The 16980-nt window shown below is 45.2% G+C and overlaps 1 protein-coding gene across 4 annotated transcripts in view; it reads left to right on the top strand.

Annotated features, from left to right (window-relative positions):
- Myo16 (myosin XVI) overlaps positions 1–16980 on the top strand; it is a 420601-nt gene that overhangs the window by 113823 nt on the left and 289798 nt on the right. Inside the window, exon 1 of one of the 4 annotated variants that reach the window (XM_015483934.2) lies at positions 2106–2457. The exons of the other annotated variants lie outside the window; for them this stretch is intronic. Within the exon in view, the coding sequence (XP_015339420.2) occupies positions 2311–2457 (147 nt within the window). The 5' untranslated portion in view covers positions 2106–2310. Of the gene's footprint in view, positions 1–2105; positions 2458–16980 lie in introns of those variants that run through there. 4 annotated transcript variants of the gene reach the window in all.

Here is a 16980-nt window from a genome sequence, read left to right as displayed (position 1 = left end):
GCTACCTGTAGACTGCTCATGGCCAAGGCAAGATACTGAGCCTCATCGGATAGAGCAGCAGAACTTTTCCAAACTGAGTCGCAGACGGCTCAATCACGGGGCAGACCGGGAGAAGAACCTCAGAAGGCCTGAGACGGACAGTGGGACACCGGGGGTGGGGGGTGGGGGTGGTGGAGAAGACAGCAGGATCAATGCCTGACAAACACCGACCAAGAGCTTTCTGAAGTCAGTGGTGGACCTGGGACCCATAGGCAGGTAGCTCCTGGATCACCAGGAAACTACAACCATAGGAGGGAAAACTAACTGCAGCAGTTACGTTCAAACTGCAGAAACCCAAATAAAGGGGGAGATCTTGAAAAAAGACGGGAAAAGGTACCTTACGGAGAGAGGAAGGAAGGGAAGAACTACATCGGGTTTGTCTTCAGAAGCCAAGACGCAGAGAGAGTGGCCTGGGAGGTCTAAAGTGCTGAAGGGCGAACTCGCCCAACCGTGGAAGTTCCCCACGGGGACTCTCCTTCACTAGGAGAGACATTAAAGTGTTTCTCAGACAACAAACACCGAGGGAATCCACTGCCGGCAGATCATGTGACTTTCAGGAAATGTTAGAATAAGCTGTTCTGGGAGAATGAATATTTTGTGGGTCAGACTACGTGATGGGTGTGGAGAAGAGAACAGTGGGAAATCCTAGATAAAGGCAGAAATTCCCACACCAGTTGAGTTTTTCTTATTCTAAATTTATGTGAAAGACACCACTTAAAGTAATAATAACAATGTATCAGGTGGTTATAGCATCTGAAAAAGAGAAATGTCATCAGGGATGAGGGAGGCATTGGAAATACTGTCACTACTACGCTACACCTGAACTTTCACATTGTCATTTGAAAGTGAAGTTGGACTCATTAAAAAAAATGTGGGTGAGGATGTGGGGGGGAAAGTCCTCTTATATATTGCTGGTGGGACCGCAAATTAGTGCAACTACTCTGGGAAGCAGTACAGAGATTTCTTAGAATACTTGGAACGAAACCAACATTTGATCCAGTTATCCCACTCCTTGGTTTATACCCAAAGGACTTAAAATCAGCATATTGTTGTGATGCAGCCACTTCAATGTTTATAGCCGCTCAATTCACAATAGTCAAGCCATGGAACCAAACTAAGTGTCCTTCAACAGATGAAAGGATAAAGAAAATGTGGTATATATACACAATGGAATATTATTCAGCCATAAAGAATGAAATTATGGCATTTTCTGGTAAGTGGATAGAACTGGAGAATATCATGCTAAGTGAAATAAGCCAGTCTCAAAAAAACCAAAGGCTGAATGTTCTGATATGCAGATTCTGACTCACAATAAGCCAGGGGAGAGGGAAGAATAGAAGATCATTGGACCAGATAAAGGAGGATGAAGGGAAGGGAGGGGGAATGAGAATAGGAAAGACAGTAGAAAGAATCAGACATATCTTTCCTGTCCACATATATGAATACATGACCAATGTAACTCCACATCCTGTATAACTGAAATAATGAGATCCTAACTGGAATAAGGTATACCCAGCATACTTATTAAATGTATAATATTTCAAAATTACTGTCATATAAATTTTTTTTTTAAATAAATTTAAAAATAGGCATCAGGGCCTGGGATGTAGCTCGGTGGTAGAAAATGCACAACATGCAACAGATCCCGTATGCAAGCTCCAGCATCATGCACACACACACCAGCCTATTGCAAACTCTAGAACAACCAGGAAAAATAATTCCAAAATAAGTATAATGTTTATCCTAAGAAAAAATATAAAATAGGATCATGTGCTCAGTTAAACAATGAAGGCAAAAAAACAGGAGAAAATCAAAACAGAGCAAAGACAATGAATAGAATATAATTATAAACAGTCATATTAATGCAGCTGTATCAGTAAGTGCTTTAAATGTGAATGGTCTAAACATCAACTAAGAGACAGATTTTCAAAGTGGATAAAAATATAAGATCTAACTCTGTTGTGTACAAGAACCCACGTTAAATATTAATAGATTAAAGTTAAATGGAGAAAGATTAACCATGCCAATATTAATCAAAGAAATATGGACTGCCACATTATATTTGGGCAATGCAGACTTTAAGTAAGGAAAACTGAAGGAAAGATATAACAACGGAGGGCTCAATCCTATGAGAAGACATCAAATTATTTTAGTAAATGTACCAGGTTGCTCCACGCCAGCAGAGTGGATGGACCCGCCACGGATCCAGAGGAGGAGAGATTTGCTGGGCAGTGCAGTTGGACGAGTGGCCTAGGCAGAGTGGCCCTTGGGATGTGTGCACAGACGCGTGTCCATGTGGATGACAGCACACCCACCCAGGACTTGCGGTCAGTATGGCCACTTAAGAGCCCCAGAGGAGAGTGCTGGCCTCCAGACCTGCAGGATCCGAGTGGTGGGCAGTGCCGCGGACCAGCCCCGGTGAGACTGCTCTCTGAGGAGCACAGAGCAGAGGAAGAGTAGAGGGCTAGTCCAGACCTTGGCACGGGGCCGTGAGTGGGAACGACAGACAGGGCAGCCTTCCCCAGGTGGCAGAGCAGCCAGGTGCCGTGTGAAGAAGGAACTGGGTGGGGGGAACTTCCCAGACAACGGAGCTGCTAGTGCATGGAGTCTGTCGTCGGGAGCAACAGGTCTGAGGTGGCTAGTGTGGAACCTGGCTGGAAGCCGGTGGTGGGCTTCAAGTGAGCACCAGGGGGCAACAGGGCCATTTTGTCGTGTGGAAGGGACATCCCTTGATGGGCAGGAGAGGAGGGCCAGAGGATGGAGTGGGTGCTCTCAGGATTGCTGAGGCTGCCTCCTTCGTGAGGTGAGGGAGGTGGAGGGTTGGCCCCGGTGGTGATGGTGGAGGGTGGAGTGAGCCAGGCTGATGAGTGACCAGTGGGATGGTCATAAAACAGCACAGATAATATGGTCCTGACTTATTAAATTAAGATAGCCACATGGTCACGTACTTGGTCATCTGTTTCTTAATGCAGAAATATGTCCTATGAAATGTGCCATAGATGGTTTCATGGTTGTGGACATCAGTGTGCAGAGACACAGATCAGGATGGCTGCGAAGTCACTAAGCAATAGAATCTTATGAGTCCCCTGTCACATATGTGGCCTGTCAGTGACTGAAATGTTGGTGGGAGGCACCTGCAGGAGAGAAGGGGAGGGGGAGAGGTTCTGGGAATCGGCTCTGGTGCCTGTGTGGCCGAGGAGGCCTGGGAACCGAGCTCCTCCAACTGGAGACTAAAGCCTGGGGCCGGCCGGGGCAGGAAGAGGCCTCCCAAGACCCAGGAGGGTCCATGTCCAAGGGAAGGAGAAGATGGACGTTCCTGCGCTAACAGGAGCGAGTCCACCCTCCTTCGACTTCCCTTGCAGTCTGGTCCCCAGCGGCTGGGATGGTGCCCTCCCCGCTGTGAGGACTTTCCTCGCTCAGTCTGTGGTTTACAAACGCCTCAGGCCTACACCCGGACAGGAGGTGGTACCAGACCAGACACTGGCCACCCCTTAGCCAGGAGGGTAGACGCACAAACTAACCGCTGTTTACTATGGGCGCTTGTCCAGGGCTGGTATTTGGCAGCCCATTCATCCTATGGAATGGCTACTCCACCACCTGCCAGGGTGTAGGAAAAGGCTTACAAAAGCCTTCAGTTTATTTATTCTTTGAATTATAGTGAGTGTGTTGAAACAGAATGCCACAGCAGTGGACTTAGAGATTCTCGCAAATCTCTTTGGCAATGCTTATCATAAACAGCAGAATTAACTTCAGAGGTTCCTAAAAACCTATGATTGAAAAAGCAAATTCTACCTACTGGAAAAAATGCACATTTAGACAAGACTCACCTAATAAGCACATTTTAATGAAATTATTATCAAAAAAAATTTTGAGAAAAGTATACGTAATGAATATTAAGAACCTACTGAGACCTCCAAGGACATCATTTCTGTGATAAATTCAACACGAGAGCCGTGTTTAACTTCTGTTGTCTACAGAACATTCCATCCCTAATTCAGGATATGGGTCATCATAGGCGTTCCAACAGTAGGGACGGTTTGAACGGCCTGTGGTGTGAATCCTGCAGTTGCTGTCACGGCTGTTTCATGGTGAAGCTGGCTGTGGAGGCCTTCTGGGGCCTTCCGTAGAGCCAGTCCCAGTCACCAGCCACGCAGCCAGTCCAGACCAGGGAACTGCCACATCCCAGCAGCCTGCTGTGCTCAGGGCCTCAGCACTTGTCTGAAACTTTGTCCCTGAAGTCCTTATGTGGAAATCCTCACCCACGGCGATAGAGTCCAGAGGTGGGGACCACTGGCAGATGGTTAAGACGGGGTCTGGTGAGTGGGGAGGAGACTGCAGGCAGCTAACTGGATGCCCCTTCCACCCGTGAGGACCCAGCAAGAGTGGCTGTCTGTGAGCTGTGCAGTCCTCTCCAGATACCACGTCCATGGCGCCTTGTCTGGGATGGCCACCCTCCAGGACAGTGAGAGACTCCTTTGTTGGTTATAAGCCTTCCAGTCTAAGCTACTTTGTCACAGGGGCCCAGGCTGACACAGGCATGTGGTTCTTCTCTGTTCAGGGGTGCTCTCCTGGTTTGCTTCCTGTAGGTCATGGCCAGGGCTGCGGGCAGATGTGCTCCACCTGCACAGCCCTGGGGAGGCTCCTGCCAGAGCATGTTTTACCACCTGTGAGTCTCGTCCACTCCCTTCCATGGGGAAGACTGCTGGGGACCACTGAGCGCGCTAAGGCGTGGTGCTCCTAAGTCTTCTCAGAGGGAAGGGATGGGGTGAGGCATCCCCGACAGCAGGAGGGTCCACCGAGGTCCCCAGGCTCCTCTGGCATCCGAGCAGCAGGCCTGTCACAATAGCCACAGGTGGATGGCTCAGGGCTCGTCCTGGAGTTGAGCAGGGTCTTTGTCAATCAATCAAGTGCTATAAAATCGGAAATCCCTTTGCATTTAAATTAACAGAAAGACTCACTCTTTAAACTCTACTTAAAAAATCATGTTCCATCATCAGAGCATTCCAAACTGCACTCACAGATACACAGAAATGTCAGACCCGGAAAAACACATCTGCGCCTCCCTGGGATGTCTTTTCTTCTCTCAGGAGTTTTGATATCCTGATTCCGTTTCCAATACTATATATATTACAACTGTCACATTTGGGTATTTTAATATTAATAGAAATATGGAGTTAGGTAATTTATGTTAACTGTTTTATCGTATTCGATGAAGTTCCTATGAAATCTGCACTTTTTTAAAAAATAATTTAATTTGTGAAGCTTGAGCCAGGATTGCCAACTGAAAACCTCTCTGACAGATTTATAATCTGTATATGTTTATGATCATAGTTGGCTAAAAAAAAAAAAGTTCACATCAAAACCTTCTACTTTAAGAAACGTACTAATAACGTAGACACTTCCACAGGATTTCAGAATTCCAACTCCAATTGTAGATAGCATTGCTTGCTCTGTAGATGGGGAAGGAATTTCTGTTGTTGAAAACACACGCGTCTTCCTGCTGTGTTTGCTGAATTCCTGAATTCCTGTATCTTGTGCAAGTTAGGATATACTATTTGTGAAATCTTTGGCAAGTTTAGACATGACTCAGGAAAAGAGCAAAGGTTCCTATGACCTGGAAGCTGAGCTAGAAAATGAGAGGCTAGTATGTGAAAGAATTGGTGTGAGCCAAGTGTGCGAATCTATGACCTAGGAACTAAGCTCCGTTCCACTGCTCCAATCCCACAGAATATAAGAGAAAGCTTATTTTTGGAACAGTGTGGCAGACAAAAGTGTTTATACTCACCAGGCGCAGTGACACATGCCTGTAATCCCAGCAGCTAGGGAGGCTGAGGCAGAAGGATGGCAAGTTCAAAGCCAGCCTGAGCAACAGCGAGGCACTAAGCAACTCAGTGAGACCCTGTCCCTAACTAAAATACAGTATAGGGCTGGGATGTGGCTCAGTGGTTGAGTGTCCCTGAGTTCAAACCCTAGTCCCCCCCACCCCCCAAAAAAAGAGTATGGGTTTAAACTTTAAAGATTATAAGTCAGGTTGGAATGTACACAGGAATAAAGAATACATTCTTTAGTTAGGTCTAGTAAAATATTTAGTTAGATTTTATTCTTCACTACTATAACTAAAATATTCAGATAAAACTAAAATATTTGGTTATATCTAGTAAAAAGTACCATCTTTTTCCCCCTTGTTACATTTTTTTTTTTTTTTGGTGTCAGAAAGTAAATGAAATAATGAAATAAGAAGGTTAAATGACACCAGGAAAACCAGGTCACCACTGAGATTTCCTGTCACAGGCAGAAGCAGACGTGGACTCAGTCTGAAGGCTGGTTTCTGAAGGCCTCAGAGGTGGCATTTGAGAGCATTGTCAGTGTGATTAGAAGCCGGTGGCAGCGGGATCACAACTGCAAGATTGTTGGACAGTGTCCTGAGAAGGGCCGCGGGAAGTGGGCCCAGCCCAGGTCACTGCCTCTGGGCCCTGCGGCTGCCTAGAGTCCCCAGCGGGCTCTGGACCTGCTTCCTGGGCTCTGGCAGCTCTGGGTGCCCTAATGTTCCATGTTCCGTAGTTTAAAAAACAAACTTACTTCCTTAGTGAACACAAGGTTGTAGAAAATAGAAGGTTAAAATTTCATGGACCTCTGATCTGTGCAAGAAGCCTCAGTTAGACTTCTTGCAGTTATCTAAATATCTGATTCCTTAAGTAGGCGTTCACTGGAGTATAGCAAGTTCTGTGATTTAATTAATATAACATGCCACGAGCACTTGCCCACTGGATGTTGCTGCATTTCCATGACCCTGGGTATGATTTGAAGTATGTGTGAGGGCCTTACTGTGTCTTTTGCTAGTACAGGGCTCCCAGACGCTCACATGCTAGCATGGCCCCAGCCCCTCTAGGACATGGATGAAGTGTAAAATATTTTCCAATATTGCTTTGAAACAATTTAAACAAAATAATACATGTGGTATATTTGATTATTGTGAAGGAAAACAAAGAAAATAAATTTAGGTTGGATTAGCCTTTTATGGTTTATCATGCCTGAACACTTTGCTATTCTGAATAGATTGCTTTTTGTAGTGGTTGAGATTTGAATTTCTGCTCTTTGTTTGAAAGTCTATGCTAACAAATGACAAGTAGTTTATGTCAGCAAAAACACAACCACAACTTTAAATAGCCAAAACACTTGAATAGGTAATTTATGTAAGTAGAAATACCAGTGTCCATAAACATGTTAAGAAATATCTTTTCCCAGAATTAAAACTGCTAAGTAAAGAAATGTTCTAACATATGGAATTGTCACGAGACGGCTTATAAATTACTTAGTGTTGTGGCTCATTCACTTCTTCCCCAGCACCTGTGCTGCAGACCATGCCCATCAGCCCTGAGAAGGCCCCTAGAGGGAGCCACAGGCAGGGGCATGACTGTTTTGGAGCCAGGACTGGGAAGATGATGTGGGTAATATTACAGATCACAGGAAGGAGCCGAGGCATCTCCATTAGCATTCCACAAGTTTTATTTTAATATCATGGGAATCATATTGTGTTTGTCACCAGTTGGGGTTCCAGTGAATGCCATAGTTAATATTGGGGTACTTCTTGAGTTCAGACAGATGGATGATGACTGAGGCAGAGTATTTTCCCTGCCCTGAACATGCTCTGGGTCTGCCTGTTTGTCCCTCCCTCTGCACCATTATCCACCCATGTCTCCCCACTTTTGCCTTCTTCAGAATGTGACATGTTTGGACTCAAACAGTATACAGACTTTTCAGATTGGCTCTTTCCCACTCTAAGTTTCTTCCTTATTTTTCATGATGACAGCTTAGTAACTTGGAGTGCAGAATGTCCCATTGTCTTGGGGTAAGTGGCTTGATCACCCACTCACCTCCTGAAGGACATTTGGCTGTTTCAAGTTTGGGGAGTTGTGAATAAACATGTGGTGAACCGCCTTGCCCAGGTGTTGCTGTGGACATGAGTTTTAAGTTCCTTCAGGTAAACACCAAGGGGCATGATTGCTGGAGTGTAAGGTTTAGTTGTATAGGAAATGGCCAAACTGACCTTCAAAGTAGCTGTCCCATTCTGAAATCCCCACAGCAATGAACGGAAGTTCCTCTCCAGCATTTAAGCTTGTCCGTGTCCCTGAGTTGGCCATTCTGATAGGTGCATAGTGATATCCCCTTGCCATTGTCATTTGCCTTTGCTTGATGACATGTGACCTACTGTGTCTTTTCATATGTCTGTGTGTCCTCTGTACGTCTTCCCTGGTGAAGGGTCTGTTAGGGTGTACAGCGCATTTCTCACTTTCTTTTTACTGTTGAGTGTGAGGAGCTCTCTGTGCGTTTTCTGTACGTTCTTTATTTGATTTGTTCTTTGCAAATATTTTTCCATTCTGTGGCTTTTTTTTCTCATTATCATGACATTATCCTTTGAAGAGCAGAGTTTTATGATTTTAATGAACTGCAGATTATCAATTATTTATTTTCTAGATGGTGATTTTGATGCTGTATCTAGAATGGGGTCATGCTGCTCACTGTCATCTAGGTCTTCTCTTATTGCTGAGAGTTTTATAGTTTGCATTTTACATTTAGGTCTAGGATCCAATTTGGTCTTTTAAAGGTTTTTACTGGGGACATTATGACCATACATACTGGTGGGATCTGTCGTTAGTCATTCATGCATGTGTACATTATAATAATATGACTGGTACTTTCACTCCCAGTGCCTCTTCTTTCCCCTCTTCCCCTCTCGGTCTCTCCTTTTGATCCATTTTGAATGAAATTCTTGTGCAGGAAGATCAGGGTCCAGATTCATCGTTTTGCGTTCAGTGGTCCAGTTACTCCAGTACTGCTCGTTGGAAAGACTGCCTCTGCTCTACTGTAGTGTCTTTGCCCCTTATTCCTGTGGGTCCAGTTCTGTCCTCTGCTTTCTGTTCCCCTGATCTATGTGTCTGTCTCTCACCAACACCCTACTGTCCCAATTGTGTAGACATGCACAAAGTCCTGCAGTCAGGTAGTCAGTCCTCCAATTTTGTTATCTTCATCAATACTGAGGGGCTCTTCAAGATCTTTTGCTTTTTTATATGGACTTTAGAGTCAGTTTGTTTATGTCTTCAAAACAATTTGCTGGGATTTTGATTGAGATGGCATTGAATCTGTAGATCAAGTTTGGAAGAACTGAGATCTTGACAACATTAAGTCTTCTTATCTATTAATGTGGAATATGTCTCTCCATTTATATTTTCTTTGATTTCCTTGATCAGAGTTTTTGTTTTCTCATATGGTTCATATGTAATTCCTTTTGGGGGATGTGACTGCAAATGCTATTGTGCTTTTACATTCAAATTCCATTTGTCTGTTGCTAGTATATAGTAAAACAGTTGATTTTTGTATATTAAACTTGCATCATGCAACCCTGCTGTATGTGCTTATTGTTTCAAGGGGGATTGTGTGTGTCGATGTGTGTGTGTATGTTGTTTTGGTTTTTTTGGTTAATTTCCTAAATTTTCTACATAGATGTTCATGTTATCTGTTAATAAGGACAATTTTTCCTCCCTTCTCCGTTTGTATGTTTTATTTCCTTTTCTTGCTGTGTTGTGTTGTGTTAGCATCCATTATAGCGTCAGAAAGGACTAACAGGACAGGACATCCTTGCCTTATTTCTGCTGTTAGTGGGAAATTTTCTAGTTTTTCCCATTAAACATGACATTGGCTGTCAGCTTTTAATATATATGCTGGCCAAATTGAGAAAGTTTCTCTCTGTTTCTAGTTTATTGAGATTTTTATCATGAATCAGTGTTGAATTTTGTCAAATGATTTTTCTGCATCTATTGATATGATTGTGTGATTTTTCTTTTATAGCCTATTGATGTAATATATGAAATTGATTTTTGAGTATTGAACCAACCTTGAATTCCTTAGATATGTTTCTTTTGTTTGTGTTATATAATATTTTTATGGATTCAATTTTCTAATATTTCATTGAGGATTTTTGCATCTGTGTTAATAAGAGATATTGATTTGTAGTTTACTTTTCTTGTAATGTCATTGGCTTTGGTGTTAGGGTATTGCTAGCATTATGGAATGAGTTAGAAGTATTCCTTCTGCTTCTACTTTTTTGAAGTAGATTTAGAGAAATTTTTTTCTTTAAATGATCTGTAAAATTCACCAGTGAAGCCATCTGGGCCTGATGCTTTCTGTTTTGGAAGGTTTTAAACTGTTGATTCTACCTATTTGATACAGGCATACTCAGATGGTCTGTTTCTTCACTAGAGGGTTTTGGCAGACTGTATGCTTCAAGGAACTGGCCCAGTTCATCTAGGTCATAAACCCTGTAGGCCAAGTTGTTCATGGTTGTCTTTTACTTTCCTTCTGATGTCTGTGGACTCTTTCAGTTCTGACATGGTAATTTGTGTGTTCCTTACCTTTTTCCTAGCATGGCTAGAGACTAATCAATTTTATTGATCTGGGATCTTATAAAGACATTGATCTCTATCGTGAAGGCTCCACTTTCATGACCTACCCACCTTCCCCAGCTTCCACCTCTAATACCATCACCCATCACTTGGGGAGATGGGTTTCAATGTCTGAATTTGAGGAGGTCCATAAACAGTGCATTGCATTGGGTGGGGTACTAGGTTAGCTTCCTAGGATTGCCATGATAAAGTACACAAGCCATGTGGCTTAAAATTTTATTTTCTCTCAGTTCTAGAGGCTTAAAGTCTACATACAAGTGGTCCACAGGGCTATGCTTCCTCTACCTTCAAGAGGGGACACTTTCTCCCAGCTCCCAGTAGCCCAGGCATTTCTTGCCTTGTGGAAGCATCACTGAAGTCTCTGCCTCCATCTTCCTGTGGCTTTTGTGTATGTTTCTCTCTTCTTATAAGAACATCAGTCCTATTAGATTCAGAGCCCAATGTTACTCCAGCATGACCTCATCTGATCTAATAACATCCACGTGACCCACTCCCAGATAAGGCCACATTCACAGAAACTGGGGATTAGGGCTTTAACATGTCATTTTGGAGGGGATGTAGTCCAAATCATAACAGGTATACATGGATTCTTTGAACTGCTCTTTCGACTGTCAGTAGATTAGAAAGTCATCAAAATGTTTAATCATGTAAAAAGTCTTATTGCTTCATTAAAATTCCATTAGACAATAGCATCTCATTAACATTTCAGTATTCATATGTTAGAGAGTTATTACTACATGAAACCATTTACCAGTATATTCATTGAGATCAACTATTTACATAACTTAAGCCAATAAGATGTTTATTGAGAGAATCATGAACCTATCATTTTATCTGTCATCTGACGTGTGGTAAGGGAAGTTCCCACCTGGAGGAATGACTTATTTGAGCTCCAGCTCCAGCACTGCAGGAGCATAGTTTAGGAGAAATTGTAAGTTGAATGGCTTTCCGTTTTCGGTAATTAAAGAAGAAATGTGCTGAGGGCTCCCAGGAGGAACCGTGAAGTCTTCAATTGCAGGAATTTTTTGAGAGGTTGCTATTGATTTTTGCACACATAACATTGATTACTTTCATTTCCCCAATGAAAACCAATCACGATTGATTTATTTTCTTGATGCAAACTGAAATACTTGCCTTATGGTCTGTATTGTGCAAATACAACATTTTTGTTGTTCTGGCAGTGTAGAACTCTGCCTCAGTCACCATATATTTGCACATATCCTGCAAAAATCACGTATGTCTATTTTTTAGCTGTTAATTTTTCTTAATCCAGAAGTTCATTTTTAGTGAAACAGAGGCTAATAACTACTGTTACTATAAGAAACTGGACATCTGGTGGTTGGGTCTTGGGATGTAAATCAGAAGTTATTCATACCCATGCACACATGTGCCTGTCCCCTTGGAGCTTAGACTGTTGGCGAGCTGGGCATGTAAGTTGGATCTCTTGAATCATGAGAAAGCATGAATGGGTTCCCCACTTCCAGTATCCTTTTCACATACCCGAGATCCATTTCCATCCTTATTCGTATGTTTTTATAGTGTGCAGCATTTAGTTATTGAAAAACAGTGTTTAAGATTTATAAAATGTGTGGGAATTGCTAAGCTGTTGTTCTTACATCAAGAAGTCCAGGCTTGGGTGGTCTTCGTTTTGTATGTGAAAAATGTAGCCTGAAACCCTCATCTTCCCTGATTCTCATCCCCTGAAATGAAACAAGCATGTGAGAAATGCACTGCTCACACCAGCATGTGAGATGTTACTATCAATGTCGAGTGCTGGGCCCCACCAGCAGGGCCGGAGGTCTGTGTGCGGGGAGGCGGTGCGGGCAGCACGTCTCCCATCCAGGAGCCATTTCCCTTGTTTGTACATATACTGCATCCTCACATCAGAGGAGTGAAATGTGAAATGCAAAAACAACACTTTAAAAAAGAATACCAAGTGCATGCCTGTAGAGAAAAAATTATTTTAGAACATCACACACACACACACACACACACACACACACTCTTAAATTCCTATTAAAAATGGGCACTCCAAGAATGATATTTTTTATGGATTTGAATTACTTATTTGTTCTCACTTCACAAAGTTGAGTAAATTGATTTGCTGTGCCTGAATGGTTCGAAGTATTTTAAAAAATAAAAACCTACCAGGCGCAGTGGTGCACGCCTATAATCCCAGCCACTCTCAGGGATGAGGCAGGAGGATTGTAAGTGCAAAGCCAGCCCCAACAACTTAGCGAGGCCGTAAGCAACTTAGTGAGACCCTGTCTCAAAACAAAGAAATATAGATTCGGGACATGGCTTAGTAGTTAAGCGTCCCTACGTTCAATCCCTGGTACCAATAAGTAAATAAATAAAAGCTAGTATGCTACCTTATACATGCTACTGGTTCCCAATCCCATGAGCCTTTCCCCTTTGGTTTGTATGAAATCAGACCTTCCTGGTGGGGTTAGGAGAGCTGCTCTGATATTTTGAGGAAATTTTTTCATATGGAGATGATCATCTCCATAGTTAAATCCATTATCAATTAAAATTGCACATTTACTTCTGAGTTAGCTGAACTGATAGTAAAAGCCAAGAATCTTCAAGAAGGACATTCATGTTAATCTTAAAGTACAGTAAAAATAAAGAATGTCGACATAAAATTGCTTCGTGTAAAAGGGGAAGCATGGCGGTCTTTGCCATGTGCAGGGGCAGGAGGTCAGCAAAACCTCCCGGGCTCTGCTCAGCGTCTGAAGCACAGCGGCTCTCCTCCTCCTCCAGGTCTGCACTCGGGAACCCCTGAGTTCCAAAGGGCAGATTTTGCCTGTAAAACTTGTCTGAATTGTAACCTGGAAATCACTGAAAGCGCCAAGATGCTTTGCTCCGGCTGCCCAGGATCTGCATCTCGGCCTTCGAGTCCCGGCTTTGTCCCACGTGCAAGTGTTTCACACAGTTTTGAGCAGCTGCTCCACCCGTATTGCCAATGGAACGCAGGTCTCCTGTGTTGTGGGGCTGGGGGAGCCAGCTGGTGTTTGATGGCTGCGAGACAAGGGGCCCAGCATCCAGAGTGAGTTGGGAGCTCATGGGCATCCAGAGGAGAGTGTGGAGGACGCCGAGGCATCGACTGCATGGAGGACTGGCACGCAGCTCCCCACCTGTCTACTCTAGAATGCTCCGAAGGTCAACTGCTGGAGCTGCCCAGCCAGCTCTAGACCTCTGGACTTTGGTTCACACTCTCCCTGCAGAGTTGAATGCATCACAAATAGCCACAGGTATTCACCATAGGCACAATAAGAATCCACATTATTTTCACACATCCCAGAGTGGAGTCTGGTTATTTAAGGAGTGTTTGTCTCCACATGTGTACTTCCTGGCAGTGCTCCAGTGGAAGTGCTTCCAACAGGCCCTCTGACGCCCTCCAGCAGTTTAGTCTCAGGAAAGGGGCGTATGTTCAGTGGGAGGCATCAGCCTTGCCGCAGCCGTGATGTGGGTTACCGCTGTACCGGCCAGTCCTGCACTAGGGCCGTGTTATTAATACCTGGCCAGACTTAACCCATTTCCTTTTCACAACAGCCCATTATCTCCATTTTCTATCTCTGGAAACTAAAGGCAGGGGGTAACTTGGTCACGGTCATGTGACTGACGGGGGTGTCTGGACAGGGGTGTCAACTGGAGTCCTGTGCCAAGTTCTGGCCTTGGTGGAGAACGGGGTGCTTATCTGGGGACAGTCACCCATACACTTACCCGGGGGCCATGTGGGTTGACAACGACAGCGAGGGGAGGTTGCGTCTCAGAGCTCTGTGTGGGAAGGACCTGGAGGGGATGACACTCAGGACCATTGCACCTGGAGCTCGTGATTGTCACGACTGAGGAAACCCAGACACGGAAACCTTCCCAGTCTGCCCCAGGCTCCAAGTGAAGGCGCGGTGGAGAGACTGAGCCGCTGGCCCCAGAGTCTGTGGTGCGCCACCGCGTCCCTCATTCCAGCACAAGCACCAGGACGCAACCAGGGACAAGGACAGAGGCCACACACCAGGCTCTTAATGTGAGGAACTGTTGATGTTACTGGGTGGGCCAAGGGAGCGCTGGGTCATGGCAGGACACACGTGTGCGAGTGGCTGCTCTCCAGGGAGAGGAAGAGTAGCCCAGAGGGAAAGCCCCACAAGAGTGCCTCCACCGACTTCACGCAGCTCCTCCCAGAGAGGACGTGGCTGTGGCCCTCTGGACGTGGGGAAGTCCTCGGTGGCACCCAGGCTGGCTCTGGCTGTCAGGAAGCCTCTTGCTGAGTGCTGTATGGTCTCTGTGGAGCTTCCTGCCGACCCATCAGAACCGGTGGGAGGGTGTCCCACTGGAGCCCCACTCACAGTGACCAGAAGGCCCCTCTGCCAACAGTGCCACCAGGACCAAAGGAAGCCCGGGGAGCCCTCAAGAGCACCCCCTTCTGCAGAGGCTCCTGCCCTCCACTGGGCACCCCACCCTCTTTATAAAGAGGCCATTTTATGTTCAGATTTTTGTGGGACAGTTAAGCAGTTTGCTGCATGTCCAATGGCAGGGAGCTGTCACATTAGGTCTGGCACCTCTACCAGGTGCGCCATGTTGGTGGACTCAGATTCTGCCTGCCTTGCCTATCGCCCTAAGGACCTCTGTTGGCATGTGTCCTCTAGGAGCGAAGTGCGAGTGTGCGCATATGTGTGTATGCACATATATTTGTGCTTCTGCGAGGTGGAAGTTTTATGTGTATATGAAATCTTGGGATTCTCTAGATGTGTAAGTGACTTTGTGCTGGGCCCCAGGACCTGCTTCTCCCTGAAGGATGCTGAATTTCATTCTAGGGTTGAATGTAGTAGTAAAGGGAGGGGTGGTCTATGAGGAAGTGTCCATCCCCTGTGAAGGCATTTGCCACACATGCAGTTCCCCCAGAGGTAAAGCAAGTGAAGGGGTCTCCTCAGGCTCAGCAGGGGATGTGCAGGGTGAAGGGAGGCTTCAGGACCATATGTTTCATCTGAGTCCAACCACATGGCCCCACCCATGGTCCTGCATCCCATCATACCAATGAATGGCAGCTTGCAGAATAAGACCGTTGATGAGACTAGATTCCGCTGACCCTGTAATTCAGTGTCCCCAGTGGTTAAACCATGGAGTTGACTCAGCAGTCTGAGCTCAGAATGGCTCTGAAGGCTGGGAAGAAACATTTCTGGTTCTCTCATGACATGAGCTGATGGCTAAAGGCCTTGTGCTCATGAATTACTTATTTATTTATAAGCCTCCCAGTGCCGTCCTGGGAGCCCAGGGGACCCCTCTGTGCTCGCAGTCACGATCCCTGCCATGCTGGGTAATGCTGCTGCCCCCTGGACTCCAAAAGCCTTGCTTCAGCTTACGCGTCAGGACAGTCCACCAAGGGCGCGGCTTGGTTAGGTGCAGCACCACTGTGTGCTCTGCGTTCCTCACCTCCCACTTCCCACCATCCCGGGCCTCAGCAGTAGGCTCAGGCCCAACAGTACAACTGCACCACGCCCCAGATCCCATCTTGGAGGGCTTATCCCCGAGGCCACCCACCTAGAGCCAGAATTCCTACCAAAATTTTAACAAGGAAGATAGAATATAAATAATTATTTTTTAAAAATGTTTTTTAGTTGTTGATAAACCTTTATTTTATTTATTTATACATGGTGCTGAGAATGGAACCCAGTGCCTCACACATGCCAGGCAAGTGTGCTACCGCTAAGCCACAACCCCAGCCCAATAATTATTAATTAGAGAAAAAGAGTCAACTACATGCTATAATCAAGAGAACTCTTTAAAATACTGGAATAGCAGATGGAGGAATCAGATACTGCTTCTGGGACTGAGGGGCATATGTTCACTCCATGCCCTTGGAGAAGAGATGTTATCCATGCCTGATAAAGTTTACGGAGCTCGTTAAAGAATGTGGAGCAGTGGGGACAGTTCATGGGACCAGTGTTTGAAAGCAAATCTTTCATTGTACCTAAGCTGGGAAGGACATGGGTATGGCAAGAGGGCTCAGGATGATGGTGACAAAGGACCCTTGGGGTAAAGATCAGAGTAGCCATGTTCAATGTAGTCAGTCCATTAGGGACTCAGTTTACACCCTTCATTAGAAAACAGTTCTGGAAAGTTCCAGGGGGACTAACACAGCCCTTTACTAAATCAATGCAGTGTGATAACAGCTCCCAGAAGAGTATTTGTAGAGAACAGGAGCTTGGAGACTTTCGTGGTGGACTGGGGAAGATTGTCCCAGTCCAGCCTATTCATGGGAGAGTTCACTGAGGCTCTCTGAGGGCCTTGGGCATCGTCTGTATGTGGACGCAGGGCAGCAGAGAGCAGGAGCCAACACCTGGACACCATGTAGCAGCCATCCATCCCCTAGTGTGGGTGCAGCAGCAGGCGTGGGAGAAGTGGACTGGCCATGGTGTTGGAAGGGTCAGAGGAACGTTTTGCAAACCTGAGTCTGCACAAGCTATTTCGTATATTTGTGTTA

This window comes from Marmota marmota, unplaced genomic scaffold (assembly GCF_001458135.2).
Source record: "Marmota marmota marmota unplaced genomic scaffold, marMar, whole genome shotgun sequence".
Classification (NCBI taxonomy): Eukaryota; Metazoa; Chordata; class Mammalia; order Rodentia; family Sciuridae; genus Marmota; species Marmota marmota.
The sequence above is the reverse complement of the archived record's forward strand: the minus strand, read 5'-3'. Positions and strand labels throughout refer to the sequence as shown.